This window comes from Antrostomus carolinensis, unplaced genomic scaffold (genome assembly GCF_000700745.2).
Source record: "Antrostomus carolinensis isolate BGI_N321 unplaced genomic scaffold, ASM70074v2 scaffold6996, whole genome shotgun sequence".
Classification (NCBI taxonomy): Eukaryota; Metazoa; Chordata; class Aves; order Caprimulgiformes; family Caprimulgidae; genus Antrostomus; species Antrostomus carolinensis.
The window spans coordinates 24184-42661 of NW_010323853.1; the positions used below are offsets into that span (position 1 = coordinate 24184).

General features: G+C 39.4%; 1 protein-coding gene across 1 annotated transcript in view; it reads right to left on the reverse strand.

The window, feature by feature from the left end:
• Nucleotides 1-2098: 2098 nt before the first annotated feature.
• POPDC1 (popeye domain cAMP effector 1) overlaps nt 2099-18478 on the reverse strand; it is a 28132-nt gene continuing 11752 nt past the window's right edge. The window contains exons 3-7 of the mRNA XM_010170706.1: nt 17133-17320; nt 16067-16175; nt 13930-14097; nt 10582-10723; nt 2099-2396 (exon numbers count right to left, since the gene is read on the reverse strand). Coding sequence (XP_010169008.1) covers nt 2272-2396; nt 10582-10723; nt 13930-14097; nt 16067-16175; nt 17133-17320 — 732 coding nt within the window. The 3' untranslated portion in view covers nt 2099-2271. The remainder of the gene's footprint in view (nt 2397-10581; nt 10724-13929; nt 14098-16066; nt 16176-17132; nt 17321-18478) is intronic.

The window sequence follows — 18478 nt, forward strand, 5'->3', positions numbered from 1 at the left end:
GCAGTAAAATGTCACTTCTTATGCAGAGCTTGAAACTGCTGCCCAGAGCAAAGGCCTTCACCCACCAATCCGTGAGTCTCTCACCATCATGTTACTTCCGTGGCTTGAAAATCAACTACTTGGAAGAGCTTTTGTAAAACCTGCAAAAATATACAGCATTGTTTTATTTACAAAGTCTGGCTGTGTTGCAATCCAACAGGAAGGTAAGCATTTTAGAGATACAACCCTCACACATAGCCATGCTCCTGTCACAGCACTTAGTATTTTTGTCTCCATCATTACAACTCCACTCATTGGGACAATTTCCACTCATTTGGAAGTTGATCATGCTTTGAGCAGGCAGCTGGATCAGATGACCTGCAGAAGTTTCAACCTAAATAAGTCTATATTTCTATAATTTATAACCCTTTGAAATGTTTTGCAAGTATTCTTTTTATTAAAAGGAACAGGACATCAGAAAACTCAAACAAGTTTACACTAAGCAGTTGCTGGAGTTATGATACATATTTCTCCTTTGGTCTGCATTATATTGCACGGGGAATGTTTTGTATTTTTCTAATATATGCAATTTTCTTTTTTTCTACTGTATTTTTGTTCATGGTGTAATCTGTTCAGTTGTTAGTATTTGACAATCAGCAACTAAAAAACGTGGTATAATTTTGAATATACATTGATGTTTCAGTTGCCGAATCCCAATTGTATCCCCGTAGATTCGCAACTTCTCCAACCTATCGCTTTGGTTTATCAAACCAGTGATTTTAAAAGCTGTTCCAACGAACACTTGTGCTTCAGTTACAACAGCTGGAGGAGGATTGCCTACTTTCTACATACAAATACTTTCATAACATCAAATCAGATTTAGATGATAAACTAAAACTACATCAACTCCAACAGAAGCCAATCTGCTCTCTTCTGCGTGTGTACGGCATACAGATATTTTACATCTATTTACACAAATCGTAAGTATGTGTGACCTTTTTAATAATGCAAAACTGACCAAACCACAAGACATTGATGTAGTATTAAACACTGGATTTCAATTCACAGAAGCAAGACTGCTGACACTGCAGGTCAAACGTTCCAATCGTTTATTTGCACATTTTGATATTGCACGAGCTTTTGAGAAGGGAATAAATGGGTTATATAAATCAGACGCAGGCTGATTCAAAGATGCTTTGTCAGGATAAATTTTAGAATTAAAATGGAGTAGCAGAAAACAGAGCAAAACGAGACTCTGACACCTCTGCCTGCTTGAGAGGTCATGCCAAACTTCTATTATTGTATGTATTGGGGTACTGTGCATTTGATACATGGAATAGTATCTATTTTCTGTTATGTTTAGTTAAAATATACTATTTGTTGTGTAACAAATTTCAAGAATTGTCAAAACACAGAAAGACAGCTACCATCTATGTATCAAACAGAACTGCTACAAGTGCCTCGTATAAAGGCTTCCCACTGCCTCTCGTTATGAGGCTGTGTTTTACTGTATTTGCAGCTACCCTGTTTTGAGGTTTTAACTGAATTCCCTACATCAAGTGTAATTTGCACCTCACATGCTGCTGTGTGGAAAGGCTAATCCAGAGCAGCTCAATCATTCCATGGATAAGACTAAGGAAAAGTATAGACTTCAGTGTAATAGAGTTACCTAAAGAAGAAAAAGTGAAGGTTGGAAAGGCAACATTAAATTGAAATATTTGGAAAACAAAGAAAAACCTTGAAGTCATTATTACAATTGTAGAGTCAAGCAGTCAGGTTGGGAAATGCCAGAATTAGAGGCAAATACCTCCCAATAGGCACAGAAGAGTGTGTGTACTATTTCACGTGAGACTCTCACAACAAACATGGTAGGTAACAGCAACGTGGTTTTGGAAATAGAGTTTCAAAATCTCCCACTGAAAAGATACAAGCTTCTAATAAATTTATGGAAGTGAAACTTGGGGTACTCTGCACTGAATAAGTCTCCAGAAATTTCAGACTAGTCAGCCATTTAATACTAAATTTCCAATGGCAAGAGTCAAAGTAAAAATAAAGCAAATACACATAAAAAAAACAAAAACCCAAAACCAAAACAAGTTTTTTTTTTCAAATTTATTTTTTATTTAGAAGTAAAACAAAATGTGACATTTCCATCTAGAATCCAATGACATATGCTGTGGTAAATTCAAACATGGAGAGGTGGTTTTAGCTTTCAGATTCCTCACAAATTCAACTTCTTCCTCTTGCACTGGAGCTTTGTACAAGCTCCGACAGGTCTGAGGACACATCTGTTTAAGGCAGTCGCTGGAGTTCAAGCTTATCAGCAGATGATGCTTCAAAGACGTCATCTTCAACACTTTCCTCTATTGGCTTCATTTTTGCCGAAGTTCTCAGGTAGGGAGACGTCCGGCCCGGGCCTGCCACAGTTAAGAAAGAAATTATCAATTAATTGAACAACACAGGCCTGCTACATACACCTCTTTGTGACAAAGTGTACACAATCTGACAATCCTGTCCTAGTTCCTCATAAGAGGGTTTTATAAGTGAAGGGTTCTTTGTTATTTGGCCACAGGCATCAGGAAATCCTAGACGTGGGACAGCCACATCACTATGAACCAGCAACGCCTCCGAGGTTGTCTCACCATTACACTCACCCATTAGTTGTTCTCCACAAACGATGATAGGAATGGTTAAATAGAGAAGGTATGTACATTGCACAATTGCCTCAGCTGTGAAAAAATTCCTGGGTGTACTGAGCAAATCTCAGGCGGGTACCTGATCACAGACCTAACTGCCCTAAAAGCACGATAATGTAAAACTTATGGAAAATATAATTCCCCCATAAATACCCATAGAGAAAACAAGATTAATGGATGAAGGCCACATAACTTTTGACTGACAGTGATTTCATTGCTCTAAGACAATGTTTTAGAAAAGCAGCAACTCATTGTCCTGGTTTTGCTAGGATAGAGTTAATTTTCTTTTTAGTAGTTAGAAGAGCTGTGGTTTAGTTTCAGTGTAAGAACTTGTTATGAGAGGAATGTTGATAAAAGTACTAATGTTAGTTGCTGCTGGAGCTCAAGGCCACCATGTTTGGCTGGTTCACAGCTGCATCAGGACTGGGAGGGAGAAGTGTAGTGAATAGCAAAGCCCTAAACTGGCATTTGGATGTGCCAATGGGATATTCCATATCATATCACGTCATGTCAGTATATTAACCAGGGTTGACCAGAAAATGGGGGCATTCTCTCAGGGATCGCTCGGGCTCGCTCTTCCAGGGCTTGGGTTTTGGGACGGTCTCTGCTCCGGGATCACTGGCTGGGACAGGCTGGGCATTGGTCAGCGGGTGGTGAGCAACTACACTGTGTATCACTCATTTGTATATTCTGTTATCACTGTTGTTATCATTATCATTTTTGTTTAATTAGTAAATAGTTTTTATCTCAACTGTGAGTTTCCTTGCTCTTTTCCTTCCAATTCTCTCCCCTACTCCCTGGGTGAGGGGGGGCGGGGAGGGTGATAGAGCAGTCTGTGTTTGGCTGCAAGCTGCAAGCAAAAAGGGTGAATCTACCCAAACCACCACACTCAAACCTTGCCAGAGCAGAGCACACACCACAGCCATTGCTGGTAAGACATTAAATGGAGTTTTTGTTCAAGCAACTGCTGCAAATACATCTATTGTAGTTAAATCTTCCAGCATGAGGGTTAAACCACAGAGCTCCTTTGACATCAGGCAAATAGGTTTATTTCCCATTGCTCACTCTGAAATTGCTTCTTCACTTGGACATTTTTTTCTCTCGGTACCCTCGTCTAGAGTTAAACCACCACAACGGTACAAGGTTGTAAACAGCTAGCATACGATGACCAAAAAGATGAGGGAAATCTTTGAAATATCATTTTAGAAGAAATGAGCAAGAGGTAGTGGTCCTGTCTGCCAGACCCTCTGTATACAAGCTAAAAATTCAAATTTTCTAGATAAAAAAAAATACTGATAGCCATAACATACTCTTATTGCAGGGCTATTCATACTACTTTAAAAAAAAAGTTTATCAGATATAAAGTACTCTGCTAAGGAAGCCTATTTATGAAAGACTCCGTGGCACTGTATGTGTTACAGAGAACAAAATACAGCTACAGGCAAGATCAGTGGGTTGTTGTATTACTGCATTTTTAAGCCACATTCACACAAACACTGTTTGGAATTAGCTTTTTAGAACCTTTTATGTTAAAAATGTATTAGTATTTTCTTTAGACTTTAAAAAACTACTTTAACTGCCATGACAAAGGGTTACTCAAACACATTTTTAAATACTGGAATTGCTAAGCATTTCTTTTCACACAGATGGGTTTTTATGGCCTAAGCAAGGGGTGACTAGATCATTTAATCATCTAAATCCAAGGTCTGTGGGTACACTTGGATACAGAATTGACTTTGCTAGAAGACACCAAAAAATTACACTCAAAGGTGAAAGGATGCTTGAAAACACTGAATTACAGTTTCAGTTTTTTTGTTTTTTTTTTTTTAGATTTTTGTATTAGTATAGTTTATTGCCATTTTTGAATGGTTTTCTTCTGTTTAGAAGTGCTTAGTTCTCTCCAGAAATTAGAAGAAGCTGTAAGTCTGTTCAACAGGATCAAGTATAAGGTCTAATCCTGTCAATTGTTTGGTTCAATAACATGCCCTTATTTTCTCCAAATACAAAAACCTTGTTGATTGATGACTCTACCCAGCGTTGGACAGATGTTCAAGAAATGGAGTCGGACTCTGAATTCAGGCCTTTCATATACTGCTCTGTTGCCCTCTCTCAAGGACTTAAGCTCAAATACCTATGAAAATGGCATTTCCCATGAAACCCAATCCTGCTTTTAACCAAAAGCTGGGTATAACACAGAGAGCTCACACAATGAGGTAATACCAATATAAACATTAACACCACAAAACCTTTCTACACTCCTGCTTAGTTTAGAAGTTTGCAAATGCAGATTCACAGACCAGCAAATTTGAGTGATCTAAACCAAGCAGTGCAAAAAAAAAAAAAAAAAAGAGACTTTATCACTAATATGTATATGATTGACTATTAAGTAATATAATTATTGAATAGAAACTAATACTGAAATGTTTTTTAAAGGACTGAAAACCAGGTGAAGTTACCCTTGTGATCAGGTTGAACTACTTCTGCTTAACTCAAATTTTGGAAAAAGAGATACATCAACTCCATGTACTAATAAATTACATATAGATGGATCATAGATGTCAAGCACAAGTATCACATGATAAACAAATCCCATTTTAATACCTTTTTGAGGATGCTTGCTGAGTTAATGTGATGTTATCAACAGAAAACATCATGCTGCAAACGACTCACTCCGTAAGCATTATAGAACTCTTGTTGGTTATTTCCTTAATATAAAAGCAAACAGTTAGTTGGGTTTCTTAGTTAATTAAATTAAAAACACAGTTTTGTTAGTAATCATAGTTTGGGACCTACTAATTAGTATTTTTTAACCCTTTCACTACTAAACACTTTGAAAAAAGCTTTATATCAATTTCTTGAGAAAATGAGTCAATGCTTATAATTTACAGCACAGATAAAAGCATGATTTTAAAAAGTTATATTATACAAAAAATACAAATGCTCAATTTTTCAAGAACATTGAAATTAGGAGAATAAAACCTATTTGTATTGTAGTAGTCAAATATCATATTTGTAGTGAGAAGCTTTGGTCCATACAATAATCGATCACCTAGCAATTACAAGACAGTATTCCTGTAGAGTTCCTGTGCAGATAAGTTTCTCTTATTCCTGGCTTCTTCTAATTTAAAAAAAAAAAATTAAAAAGTTTGTAATTTCCTTATTTTCCTCACTAAATTTTCTGGGGGTTTTTGGTTTATTTGTTTTTAAATAAACAAATGTATGATTGCAGAAGGAGGATCCAGGGGAACAGCACTGGGACATGTATGTCTCGGTATGTACCTTGTACGCAATCTTAAAAAACAGACCTAAAAAAAATAAATAATAATAATAAAAAAAGACTGATGGCTGCACTGAGAGCACCAACAAGAAGGTTTTTGAAAACACAAGAGAGGTAAGGTAAATGGCAGCTTTTTTGTTCAGATTTCCCTGTGATCTGAGAAAAAAAAAAAAAAAAACACCGCATACATGGCCACAATCCACATTGAATAGAAATCTTTAAGCAGAGCTCACCTTGGTAGCAAACCCCTCATTGGCAGTGACAGTGCCCAGGAACAACTAACAAGCTATCTTGGCAAAAAGAAAGATTGAAGCATTACAGTTTAGTGAGATAAATAACCTTTCATCAAGAATTTTTATCAGCCTTTTACACGTCAGAAATTTTGCATTAATCAAAATGCAAAGAAGAAATAAATGACAGTATTCCCGAGGTGTAGGAGACACTGTTGTATTGGTAACCCCTCTGTCTCCCCAAAAGTAAGGGAGGTATTGGGCTCAGGAGGCTGCTGCCACTCCTATTGTTGCCAGTGGGGTGGTGGCAGTGGCATAATCAACTACACCAACTGTTGTTGGATTGAGCAATTTCAGAGCATAAAAGACATTTAAACCTCTTTTTTGGGGAAAGTACACCCCATACACCAGAAAATAGGGTACACAAACCAAAGAGAAGTACAACAGAGAAGTGTATTTATCAGGTACGTGCCAAGCATGGATGCACCTTAGGGATTAATGTAATTACAGCTGAACGTGTCATACATTTAGATTATTTTCTCCCAAAGCTGAAATACTGGTTGCGAGTGTTTTGCTGCTAAGCCTGAAAGAGAATTTTTAATTCTAGCTAATGGCACAAACACAGTCTTACAATTTCTTTCAGGCTTCTGAGTGTGCAACTTTGTCCAAGGGCTCTCTACACAAACGATGGCTTCAGTTTCATGGAGGTGAAAAGCCAGTCGAGAGCTTATGGATAAAGATCAGAGAACAGACCAACACAGGAGACTTCATGGCAGGTATCTGCTACAGGCTGCCTGATCAAGAAGAGAAAGTAGATGGAAGCCTTCTTTAGGCAACTGGATGAAGCCTCATGATCACCAGCCTTGGTACTCGTGGAGAACTTTAACCAGCCCAGTATCTGATGGAAAGGCAACAGGGCTGGGAGCAGGTCCAGGAGATTTCTGGAGAATGTAGCAGACAATTTCTTCACACCAGTGATGGACGAGCCAACTAGGGGAGGTGCTCTGCTGGACCTGTCACTGACAAACAAGGAAGAACTCATCAGGGAGCTGAAGGCTGATGGTAACCATGGCTGCAGTGTCCAGGAGCTGGTGGAGTTTAAGATACTCAAAAGTGTGCAAGACAAATAGTAGAGTTACAATCCTGGACCTGAGGACAGGGGACTGTGACTTGCTCAGGGTTCTACTTGGCAGGAATCCATGGGACATGGCCTGCAAGGGCAAAGGGACCCAAGGATAGATGGTTGATCTTCAAGGACACTTTCCTCAAAACACAAGGACAGTCCAATACAGTGTACAGAAAGTTGAGCAAGCGTGGTAGAAGGCTGGTACAGATGAAGGCTGGCATAGATGAACAGGAAAGTCCCAACAGAGCTCAAACAAACACACATGAGGTGAAAGCATGGATGAGCTGCTTGAGGGGGATACAGAAACATGCCCCAAGCATGCAGGGATGGAATTAGGAAAGCCAAAGCTCAGCTGAACCTAGATCTAGTGTAGAGCAACAAGAAGGGCTTCTACAAATACACCAGCAACAAAAGGAAGACCAGGGAAACTGTGAGGCCATGGTTCAGTGGGGGACAGGACCTAGGGACATGGAAAAGGCTGAGATATTCTATACCTTTTTTGCTTCAGTTTTAACTTGACAGGTTTGTCTTGAGGCCTCACAGGTCTCTAGGCGTAGTGGTAGGGACTGAGAGAGTGATATCTGACTTACAAGAAAGCTAGACTGAGTTAGGGACCACTTAAATCAATAGGGCAAACACAAGACTATGGAACCACATGGGCTGCATCCAAGGATGCTGAGGGTTGGTTGATGCAACTGCAAGATCCCTCATCTTGGAAAGGTCATGGCAGTCAGGGGAGAAAAAAAATAGGCCCATGTCATGGCCATTTTCAAGAAGGGCAAGGAGGAGCACCCAGGGAACTATTGGCCTGTCAGCCTAAGCTCAGTCTCCAGGAAGATTATGGAAGCCATGTCCAAGCACATGAAGGACAGGAAGGTGACTGGGAACAGCTACCATGGATGTACCATGGGCAGATTGTGCCTGATCAGTCTGACAACCTTCTGTGGTGAGATGACGGGCTCTGTGGACAAATGGGAGTACAGTGTTTAGCTGGACTGTAACATGGCCCTCCACAGCCTGCCACAGAATTCTCCCAGCAAACGGGTGAGAAATGGACTTCATACCTGGACCGCAGCTTGGGTGAAAAATGTACTGGAGTGCTGAGTTCACAGGGTGGTGAACTGCAGAGCAAAACCCAGCTGGCAGCTGGTTACCAGCAGTGTCCCTCGAGGGCCAATGCCAAGGTCTATAATGTTCAATATATTAATGACCTGGATGATAGGATGGAGTGTGCTCCTGCCAAGTTCATAGAGAGCAGCCAAGTAGTGAGGGAAACTGGATAGGCCAGAGGGTAGGGTGGCTAGTCAGAATGGGCCTTTAGAGGCTGGAGAAAAGAACTGACAGAAAACACATGAAGTTCAACGAAGGCAAACTCCTGCACCTGGGACAGGACAAACCTACACATCAGTACAGCCCGGGCATCAACTGGTTGGAAAGCAGCTTTGTAGAAACACACCTGAGGATCCTGGTGGACACAAAATGGAATATGAGTCAGCAGAGTGCCCCCCTGCAGTGAAGAAGGCCATCCATATATTGGGTCATATTAGCAAGACCACAGCCAGCAGGTCAATGAAAGAGATTAAGCCCCTCTATTTGCGAGACAGGACCTGGAGTGCTGTGTCCAGTTTTGGGTTTCCCCGTACAAGACAGACATGGACATACTGGAGCGAGTGCAGTGGAGAGCAACCAAGATGGTCAGAGGCTGGAGCACATGATGTACACGGAGAGGTTGCAAGAACTGGGTGCGTTCAGCCTTATGAACAGAAGGCTCTCAGGGGATCTTACTGCTGTCTTCGGCTACCTAATGGAAGGGTATAAAGAAGACAGAGCCAGACTCTTCTCAGAGGCATGCACTAGAGAACAAAGGACAACAGTCATGAATTGCAATAAGGGAAATATTTTTCACCAGGAGAGTGGTAAGGCCCTGGAACAGGTTGCTCAGAGAGGCTGTGAAATCTTCCACCTTGGAATTATTCAAAGCTTGACTAGACACAGCCCTGAGCAACCTGCTCTAGCTGACCCTGCTTTGAACATGGAGCTGGACTAGCCGATCCCCAGAGGTTCCTTCCAGCCTCAACTGCTCTGTGATTCTAAATGTCCTTTTGGGGAACAGAGAAGAAATAAAGAAAACAACACTGGAATTTTTATCAAATTACATCCCAGCTGCCATCCCTGATGTTCTAGTAGGGTGAAACACTAGCAGGGCTTTTGCTTCCCTCTATCTGGGCGTGCAGACAACACCAATGTTAAGAAGTGAAAACAGATAGGCCCTCCAGGTCTGAAGGAGTTCCTGGATAAGAACTGTGAGGAACACAATGGAAAACAGATAATTAAATGGGGAAGTACAAAAACTTTAAAACACTTTCTTTTCTTAGCAGGGAGTTTTCTTTTCTTAGCAGGGATTTTAACCATAATAAATAACTGGGAGTGATTTTTTTCCTCATATATTTGAATTCTAAAGAGTAATATTTCCCAAATAAAAATAAGTAATCGTATATGATTCTTTTAAACTTATGCCAAATGGGAAAACTGAGCATCTTCTTGGGTTTTTTGTTCAAAAGCTGCTTTCAGAGTTCAGGCTACTGATAAAGTTAAGATTCAGAAAAATTAAAAGTGGAAAATAACAGTAGCCTGGAAAGAATCGTTTAGAAGGTTTCTATAAAGGAATAAATTCCAAGAGTAGAAGCAAAAAGGTCAGACATTGTTTCTTCCCTCATTTCATCTGTTCCTGCTACTCCTGTCAAACAAAGAACAGGGGAGAAGAACCTGAGGTTATTTGGAGCTTTTCCAGGTGGCATCAAAATACTTATTGTACACCACATTTCTTCCCACCCTGTCAGTACCAACTATCTCAGGAGGAAATACAGAGCACCAAGTTGCTGAGGGAAAAAAGTTTTGTTTGGTTTTTTAATTTCAACAAGCATCAGTCACAGACCAAAGGAGATACCGCTGTGACAGGCACTGTATGTTCACAGTTTTGCCCTATTTCTATGAAAATTCCATATTATGTCTACACATTAACATTATGCCAAAAATGATTACAACACATGCTGGGTTTTTTGCCAGTATCTACATGAGGTAGCTTCAGTTAGCATACAAAGCCTTATGCATCTTATGAATTCCCTACAGTTAGGTCCCTCCAGTTAGTTGATGTACAGAAGCATCCGAAAAGCTACAGTCTGCTCCTGCTTAAGGCAACAGGAGTGTTGCCATCATCTCTAATGATCAGCCAAGCTGTGTTCAAAACTGGCACGAACTATTTTGAGCACTCACGAAGAGAGGAGGCAGAGGAAGTCCCGCGAAGAAACATCTGCAAGCCGTCCTCGCTGTCACTGGTACTGGCCATACTGTTTCTCATCTGCATCACAGAGAGCTGTGAGCAAAGACTAGGTTGTCGATCAATCTTTTTTGAAGCCTAAAAAAATTAAATAATAATAATTTTTTTAAAAAGGTAAATTAAAATAAAAATGGAAAATAACTATTTCCTCTGTAGTAGATGCTCTGGTCTCAGCTATGACTATGAATCAAGAAACTGGTTAGAGCAGAAGATTCTATGCAATGTGAATCGATTTAAACAAAAAATTGAAGACGCCAGCAATACATTGGAATTAGAACACTGACAAGCAGGAAACCTCAGATTAATTATTCAGTTTTAATTCTGTATTGCACTGGACTTTTCATGTCTTTTCCTACAGAAAGGCTGATTCTTCTTATTTGGTAATTCTTTATTTAGGTATGTTGCTCTGCAAATAAATACAGCCTTTATGATGATCCTGGTCCTCCTTGTGAAACAAAAGAGCATGCTATATATACAGTTTAGCAATTTATACTTTAACAGACATTTGTTCACTTTCCTGGCTTTTCACTTCATTGTGTTAGAAAACAGTGAATGTCATTCCTTCCTAGTAGATGATCATTTGGCTCTTGGTTTTACTGAAGACAGATTAAATGTATCACATGAACATTATCCTCTGCCTGTCAAATGGTCTTAGGAGCTTCCACTTGCTTTGAGTAGTCTTCCTGAGAAGTCTTTGTACTATAATATTTATATGAAGCCATACATTGTACCTCGTTAAATATTACTGCAAGTCAGAATACTATTTTAGGTGTATGTGAAAGGTAGTAAATGATAAAAGCATAATGGATAATTCCACTTGACTGAATTTTAAAAGTCAAGAATAAGCATCTTACTTCATGCGGAGAGGAATGACTGTTTTCCCAACAACAGTGAAAATCTCCTTAGGTAGGAGAAAATCCCAAGGTTCCTTACAAATAAATGGATACTTTTCTGCTTTCCAACATATAATGAATTGATATTCTTATCTTCTTACTACCATTTTATTTATGAATAATCTATACTTAATTTGTTTTCGTTCTCTTTTATGTCCTCCTGTGTACAGAAGTAAACTACAAAATTTTCTATGGAGATTGTCACCAGCTAAAAAGCACTAAAGACACCAGTAATATGTGCATTTCACAATGAAGCCTGTGAGAAGTGACGTGCATAGGGTGCTGGCAATGGGGAAACCAAGGAGAATTTACTTGCCAGTTCTTATCCTATGTTATGTAGGAAGGGCTTGTGCAACAGGATTTTCATTTGAGGAAGAATGAAAAGGTACTGCTCCCAAATGCTCGCTCTTAATTTTGACAACATACATTTTCAAAAGTTATTGTGATAAAACAGTTGCAACAATCTTAAATTCATGTGACTATTGTCACCAAAAATAAAGAGTTGGTATAAACTGAAGTTAAAGTGTGCAGATGTTAAGTGCAAGGAGGGGTATGTTGGGTGGTTTTTTAATACCTAGAAGGTATGATGAGGACCTTTCACTTAAAAACAACCAGTTACAACATTACAATGAGTACTTCTCTTATACTTCAATTTCAAGAAATAGTTGCACTAGCGCTGAAGCTCTACAGTGCCAGAAATCAGCAGCACAAGTGTATTGAAGATGACTTTGTATACCAGTTATGGCATCCTAATGCTGTCATCTAAGTGTAAAAAAAGAAAATGAGGGAAGGAAAGAGAAAAGAGGAAAATAAAATAGAGAACAGAAAAGATAAAAAAGAGAAAAGAAAAAACAGATAAAAAAGAGAAAAAGGAAAAAAGAGGGGAAAAATGAAAAAAAAGAGAAGGCAAGGGGAGGAGTGTGGAGAACAGCATTCTCCCATGAGAGGCAGTGTGAATGCAATCCTGAGCACACATCACTTTATGCTCCTTTCAGACACCACACTCCAGAACTGACTTACTGTCTACGTAGATGTGAGTTTTATTACAGAACATCCCCCTGTAATTCTTTTTTATAAAAAACCCACAAACCTTTAAGCACACACTTTATAAGATATATTTTATAGATCGTACAGTCCTTCTAGATCACTTTTATCTCACTGCATTAGTAGGATGAAAACAGTGATCCAAAATAGTTTTGAGGGTCTGATTGCAAGACAGTGTAACCCTCTATTTCATTGACTAGAAGGCAGAATAAGCAGTGCTTTATTGCTATTTTTTTTCCTCCAGCAATTCTTTCTTTTCTCTTTCTATAGCCAGTACAAAACTGAGAAAACTAATAATGTCTAATTAGCCATAAAGACACAACAAGTTAAGCCTGCTGAAGTTTGTTGTATAATAGCAGTGGCAGTCATTGCTTCTGGATCATTTTCTAGAACTTTCAGAACTTTGCAGAAGTAACTATTTAACCTGTACATGAGATATTTATGGGCAAGCTGATGAGAAGGATTTTTGCTCCGAGTTAGTGTGAGCTAAATCAATACAGATAGGATATGAAAATAATGTATTATAAACTTATGAAGCTTTTCATAGATGATGTTGAAAATTCTTCAAATAAATTATATAGAAGAACCCTACAGCCACTACATGAATAATAAAAAAACCACACCAGCAGCTATCCAAGTCTTGAAAGCCATGTAACTAAGTAAGGAGACAAAATGAAAGTAAAACAAGATAATCAATATATCCATGACTACACCCAGATCACTTACTGGGACACTTAAAACACACTCCCTCTACATATAAACAAGAATGAATTATATTCAGGCCACTTAATATTTTATATATATTTATATTTTATATGTATTTCATGCCTCCTTCCACAAACTACATCATATCAACCTAACATTCCCTTTTTTTCTGTTGTATTTCCAATCGTCAAACACATGTTGAAATTATTCTTCTTGGCAATCACTATTACCCAGTTGTTTGACTCCAGCAAGTAAATTCTTTAAGAAAAAACCCTGAAGCTTCTTTACACAAAGGCACCCATTTGTTAATGAGAAAGGACATCCGGGAAGAAGCACCTTTTTAGCTACCATCTAGCCATCATGTCTACCTGTTGGCTAGAAACACACTAGCCGATCAGTTCTGAATCTCAGTTATTCATCTTTCCTGCACATTACTGTGCTAACTTTAACCAATATTGCTTCTGACAGAAATGTTGCACTCATTCATACTTTGGCGCTAAAAAGCAATGAGTGTGAATTCAGCAGCTGATAGCAGCAGGTTAAAAAAAACCCCTGTGCTTTAAGAGGATTTTAAATTGAAGGAACTGCATTTGTGTAGGAAATAGGGAAGGAAAGCTCCCAAAGGAAACCTCAGTTGCTTACCTTGTCATTTAAGGTTGGGTCATTCAATGAATAGAGTTTATTTGTAATATCTTTGCCAATAAGATACTTAAATATCTCATACAGAAATGGTTCAGATTCCAGAAAATAAGTCAGCCTTTCCCTGGACCAGCACAGGAACTTGCAGTTATCGTCTGCGATAATGGTGACCTGAGAAAATACATGCTCAGAATTAGCACATTTAAAAGTGTTTTAAAATTAGCACATTTAAACATTCTTTAAAACAAATTATACCATAAAATAGATACAAAATAACTCTTAAAGCCATAAAACCATTTGGTATCCCTTAGAACATGATGTTACAAATGTAAAACATGTCAGATATTAGCATCATATTTTTAATTGATAATCATGGCCAGTTTGCTTTCCAGAAAACTTGGGGGGAGGTAATAGGGGAAAATCTGTCATAAGTTCCCAGACTGTGAAAGCATTTATGTTAGAGGTGATTTACAAAGTCAGTCCTACAGAAACGACACTACTCACATCCCCATAGGACTACACATTACTTGGTTTTATTTTATGTCGCTGTCACCAAACAGGAACAAATGGTATCCAAAGTTCTCCATCAAAGAGGTTTTAGTGATTTTTTTTTTTTTTTTTAATTTTCACCTTTCTGTCTACACTGTCAGCCCTGTTGATCCCACAAGTAACACCTTCTAGCAGCTGAGCTAAGGCTCTATGTGCTCAGTTACTGGTAATTCAGCTACCGCTAGTTACAAGAGAAGCTTGGACCCTTCTCCAGGGAGCCTGGACCTGCCAGGTTTGTCCCCCTGTGCCGGCAGAGGGCAATGGCACACCAAAACCTGCACCAAAACACGGTGTGTTTTGCAAGGGAAAGTCAGTCATCTACAGAAAAATCAGGTGCTCTCTGCTATTACGTTATCTCCTGAAAAAACAAAAACATATAAAACCAAAGAAATAATGGGAAACTGTCAAGTATTCATGGATTTTAACTTCACAGACTGCAATAAAAGTGCACAGGCTGAGGACGAATACACAGCGTTGCCAGCAGATGGGGTCCTTAAGACTGAATCCCTGTCCTCTTGCAATGGCAACGCTGAGAGTGTTTATACGGCTGTAACAAGCAGAACTCAAGAGTGAAGGATGGACACCGTGCCAGATTACAATTATTTTCAAGCCAGGCAGAAGTGGAGGCGTGAGCCTTTTCTCTTCAGAGGGACCGACTCGTATCCAGTCGCTTATGAGAGAAAGAGGCTGTGCCAAGAGGGTGGCTGTGCTGCAGGACACCTCACTGCTGCACAAGGAATACCCCTGGGCAACTCTCTCTCCTTGGCATTAAGCCTAGGGTTTGACTGGAACATATGACATCAATCACTGATTTTAGAGGCGACATTGCTCTCCCTCCCTCCCCTTCTGCCAGGGTATCCGTGTGGATGTACCCAGTCGGCCATTGTCCCATTGTTACTACACATACACAGTTAAAGAACATCAAGTAAGAGGCAGCAGAAGAGCAAATTCAGTACTGTGTGAAAAAAAACCCCAAACCACTTCCCTAACAGTACTTTTCCCCCACAAACTATAGTATAAGATATCCTTTAATGTACTAGCATAATTACATTGCTAGAGAAATTATATATTACTCTTATAAGCTTATTGTCCTCCATAGGAGTATTTGTATTCAAAACAATGTGATCTGTTTCAGCTTATGTTGCTTTAACAACTTTCAAGATGATGGAAGCATTAATACATTTAGATAAACACCAATTTCAAACTACTAGTGCCTGAATTTTCAGTCTTTCATTTTAGTAACATCAAATATTACAATAACTAATTTTCCTTTTCTGGTTTCGAACCAGTGATGAGAGACTGCTCACGTCACCTCTTTTCCAGTAAAGTTCTCTCTTAAATTATTTGTCCTGAAGAATTTCTTAACACAAAACAAACTTGCAAACAGTAAAAGAGAACAGAAGAGCAAAAGCCAGACTGCTCAGCAAACATCATTGTAATACTGTTTTGCAGCATTTCATTTTAAAAGTTACTCTTGATATGGTCCATCACAAAACAGCAGTACTAGAAAGTTAGAAAAATTATGCAGGTAAAAATCAACACTGTTTTCTTATTATCTCATTCATTCATACACATTTAAATCAAAGTGTACCTGGAATTTCTCACCCCGGTTCATCTGCGTTGATCGAAATTCAGGAGAATCTATAAAGGCACAGGGGTAAATATTATGCAGAAAATGCCCTCGATAAGACACCTTCATTCTGGAAATAAAAGTTAATGAAACAGCATTTTAAAGTCATGGAGGATGATTGATTTAATCTAAATTTTGATATGATTACTGACAATGGTAAAGCAGCAGGTAACAGGCAAAAATATGTTCAGCCTCTGGAATTTCAGCCCCAGAGCTACCCTGGGGTAGCTCTGCTTAAACTTCTACTGATTCCAAGCAGAACAGGCTGCCAGCCAACTCAAGTTGCCAGACCTGGTACGTATCCTCTAAACGTTGCTATTCAAAATGAAAAAGGTCTGAAGGGTTATTCCATACAGCCAGACCAGAATCAGGCTTCCTTTAGATAACTAGCTTTGCATTAATGAGCAGCTAATGATTTCAAAGAAAAACAATGAAACCTGATGTCATTGTTGCCATGAACAGAAACTGCTTAAAATACCGTCCAGAACTTAGCAAGAGCTTCAAGATCACAGCCTGGCCATAGGCATTTATTTTACCCTTTCCCACCTGGGTCCTGTCAGCCTCTGGGCAGTGCACCTGCCCCTCTCTGCTGGCACCTACAAGTGCAATGAATCAATTCCAACAGGCCCATTGTTTTAAAGCCTGCTGGAGGGATAGTTTTTCCTTCCCTCATGTACAATTTTTTTTAACCTTAAAGCCTGAAAATGCACTGCGAAGATGCCTTAGATATCTAATACTCAAACAAATCTCTTTCTTGTTCTGGAAGACACTGCCTTTGGTATTATACAAATATAATTTCCACTAAAATCCATGGAGCTGCACACACAAATATCCTCACAGTAAGAGACATCACTGTCATTTGAAAAGAGTGTCACAGAATAGTCTGTGGCTATAGACTATTTGGCTACAGACCAGAACATGCTACAAACATCATCATTTAAGAAGCTAAGAAAAACCCCAACAACTTTCTAATCTATTCAACCATCACACAAAACATAAGACTGTCCCCAGGCTTTACAGAACCTACTTCCCCTTCAGGAGGATGCTTAGCCTGTCATCAACCGATGTTTTGTCTTCTGCAGCATAGGCTTGACCTGTCTTTAAAGTCTGAATGTTGCAGAATTGTCCAGTTAGTCTTTGGAAGAGCTCTGGAGGCACATGGAGAGGTTCAAACATCCTCTTGTAGAGGCTGCTAAGCTCCTTCTCTATCTTGATCTAGAATGCAAAAACAAAAGACATCAATAAACACAGAGGCATTTGTTAAAAAAGGTAAGACTGTACAGCATATTTTAGTTGCTATATTTGAGGAATATCTTTGTTACGTTTAGGCAAGGAAAGAACTGGTAAATATGTGACATCTATCCACAAACACTGCCTGTGACAGGGTGACCAAAACCTTATCTAAAACTAGCCAGGCTGGCACAATGGTGCTTTAGGATGTTGTTCCATCCAAGTGGCACGTTAAATCAGACACAAGAAATCTTTTGAGGCGTCTGTTGATGTAACAGCAAATAGGACTTGGGCCAGAATTACACAGGAAAAAAAATGAGGTTGCCGGCATTTTTCATACCACATGCACACCTTGTTCTGGCCATCTCTCAGGCTCTCCTGGGAGCCCCTTTCATCCCTGAGCTTCTTGGCTTAATTGCAGTAAAAAATGGTACGATGAGTCCTCAAAAACAAACCCATCATACTGAAACCACGTGTGATGAGGGAGGTAAAAAAAAAATACTGCCAGCTGAACTTCCCACATCTAGGAGCCCACCCAAACTCAGGCAGCAGCAATGAGGGAAAGGATGTTGGCTGCAATCCCAAGCCTGGAAGTCTTTCTTGAATGAAGGCAGCAGGGAATGAGACAGTGTCCCAGCCTCCCCGAGAGCAGAGGCAGCCTGAACAATGCCTGACTATTTGCTGGGAGGAAAACAAATTAGAACAATAAGCCTCGGATAATGGAAAGATAAAATAGACATAGAATAGAGAATAAGGAAAAGCAAACAAGGGAAAAAAGGCAGAAAAAGAAGAAAATATTTCAACAAATGAAATACTCCAAGTTTACAAAAAGCAATCTAGAAAATGGTGTATTTTAATATTAAGAACAGGGGAGAAGGCGGCAGCACAGGAGTCCAGGAGTTGCTTTTCTGCTGACACAGCAGCCAAAAACGGGAATCAAGAAGCTTCTGGTCACCTTGTGGCTGGAGGAAGTGGGGAATCCAGAATGACCATGGCAGGCCCCAGGCTGTCTGAGGCCCATGAGGGCTTCAAACTGTCACTATTCCTCCCTTGGAGAGCACTCCCTTGGGTGAAATTATTAGTCTGTAGCCTCCAAGAGATATATGTGTTCCATATCAAAAATCCTCCCTGAGCTGTTTTCAG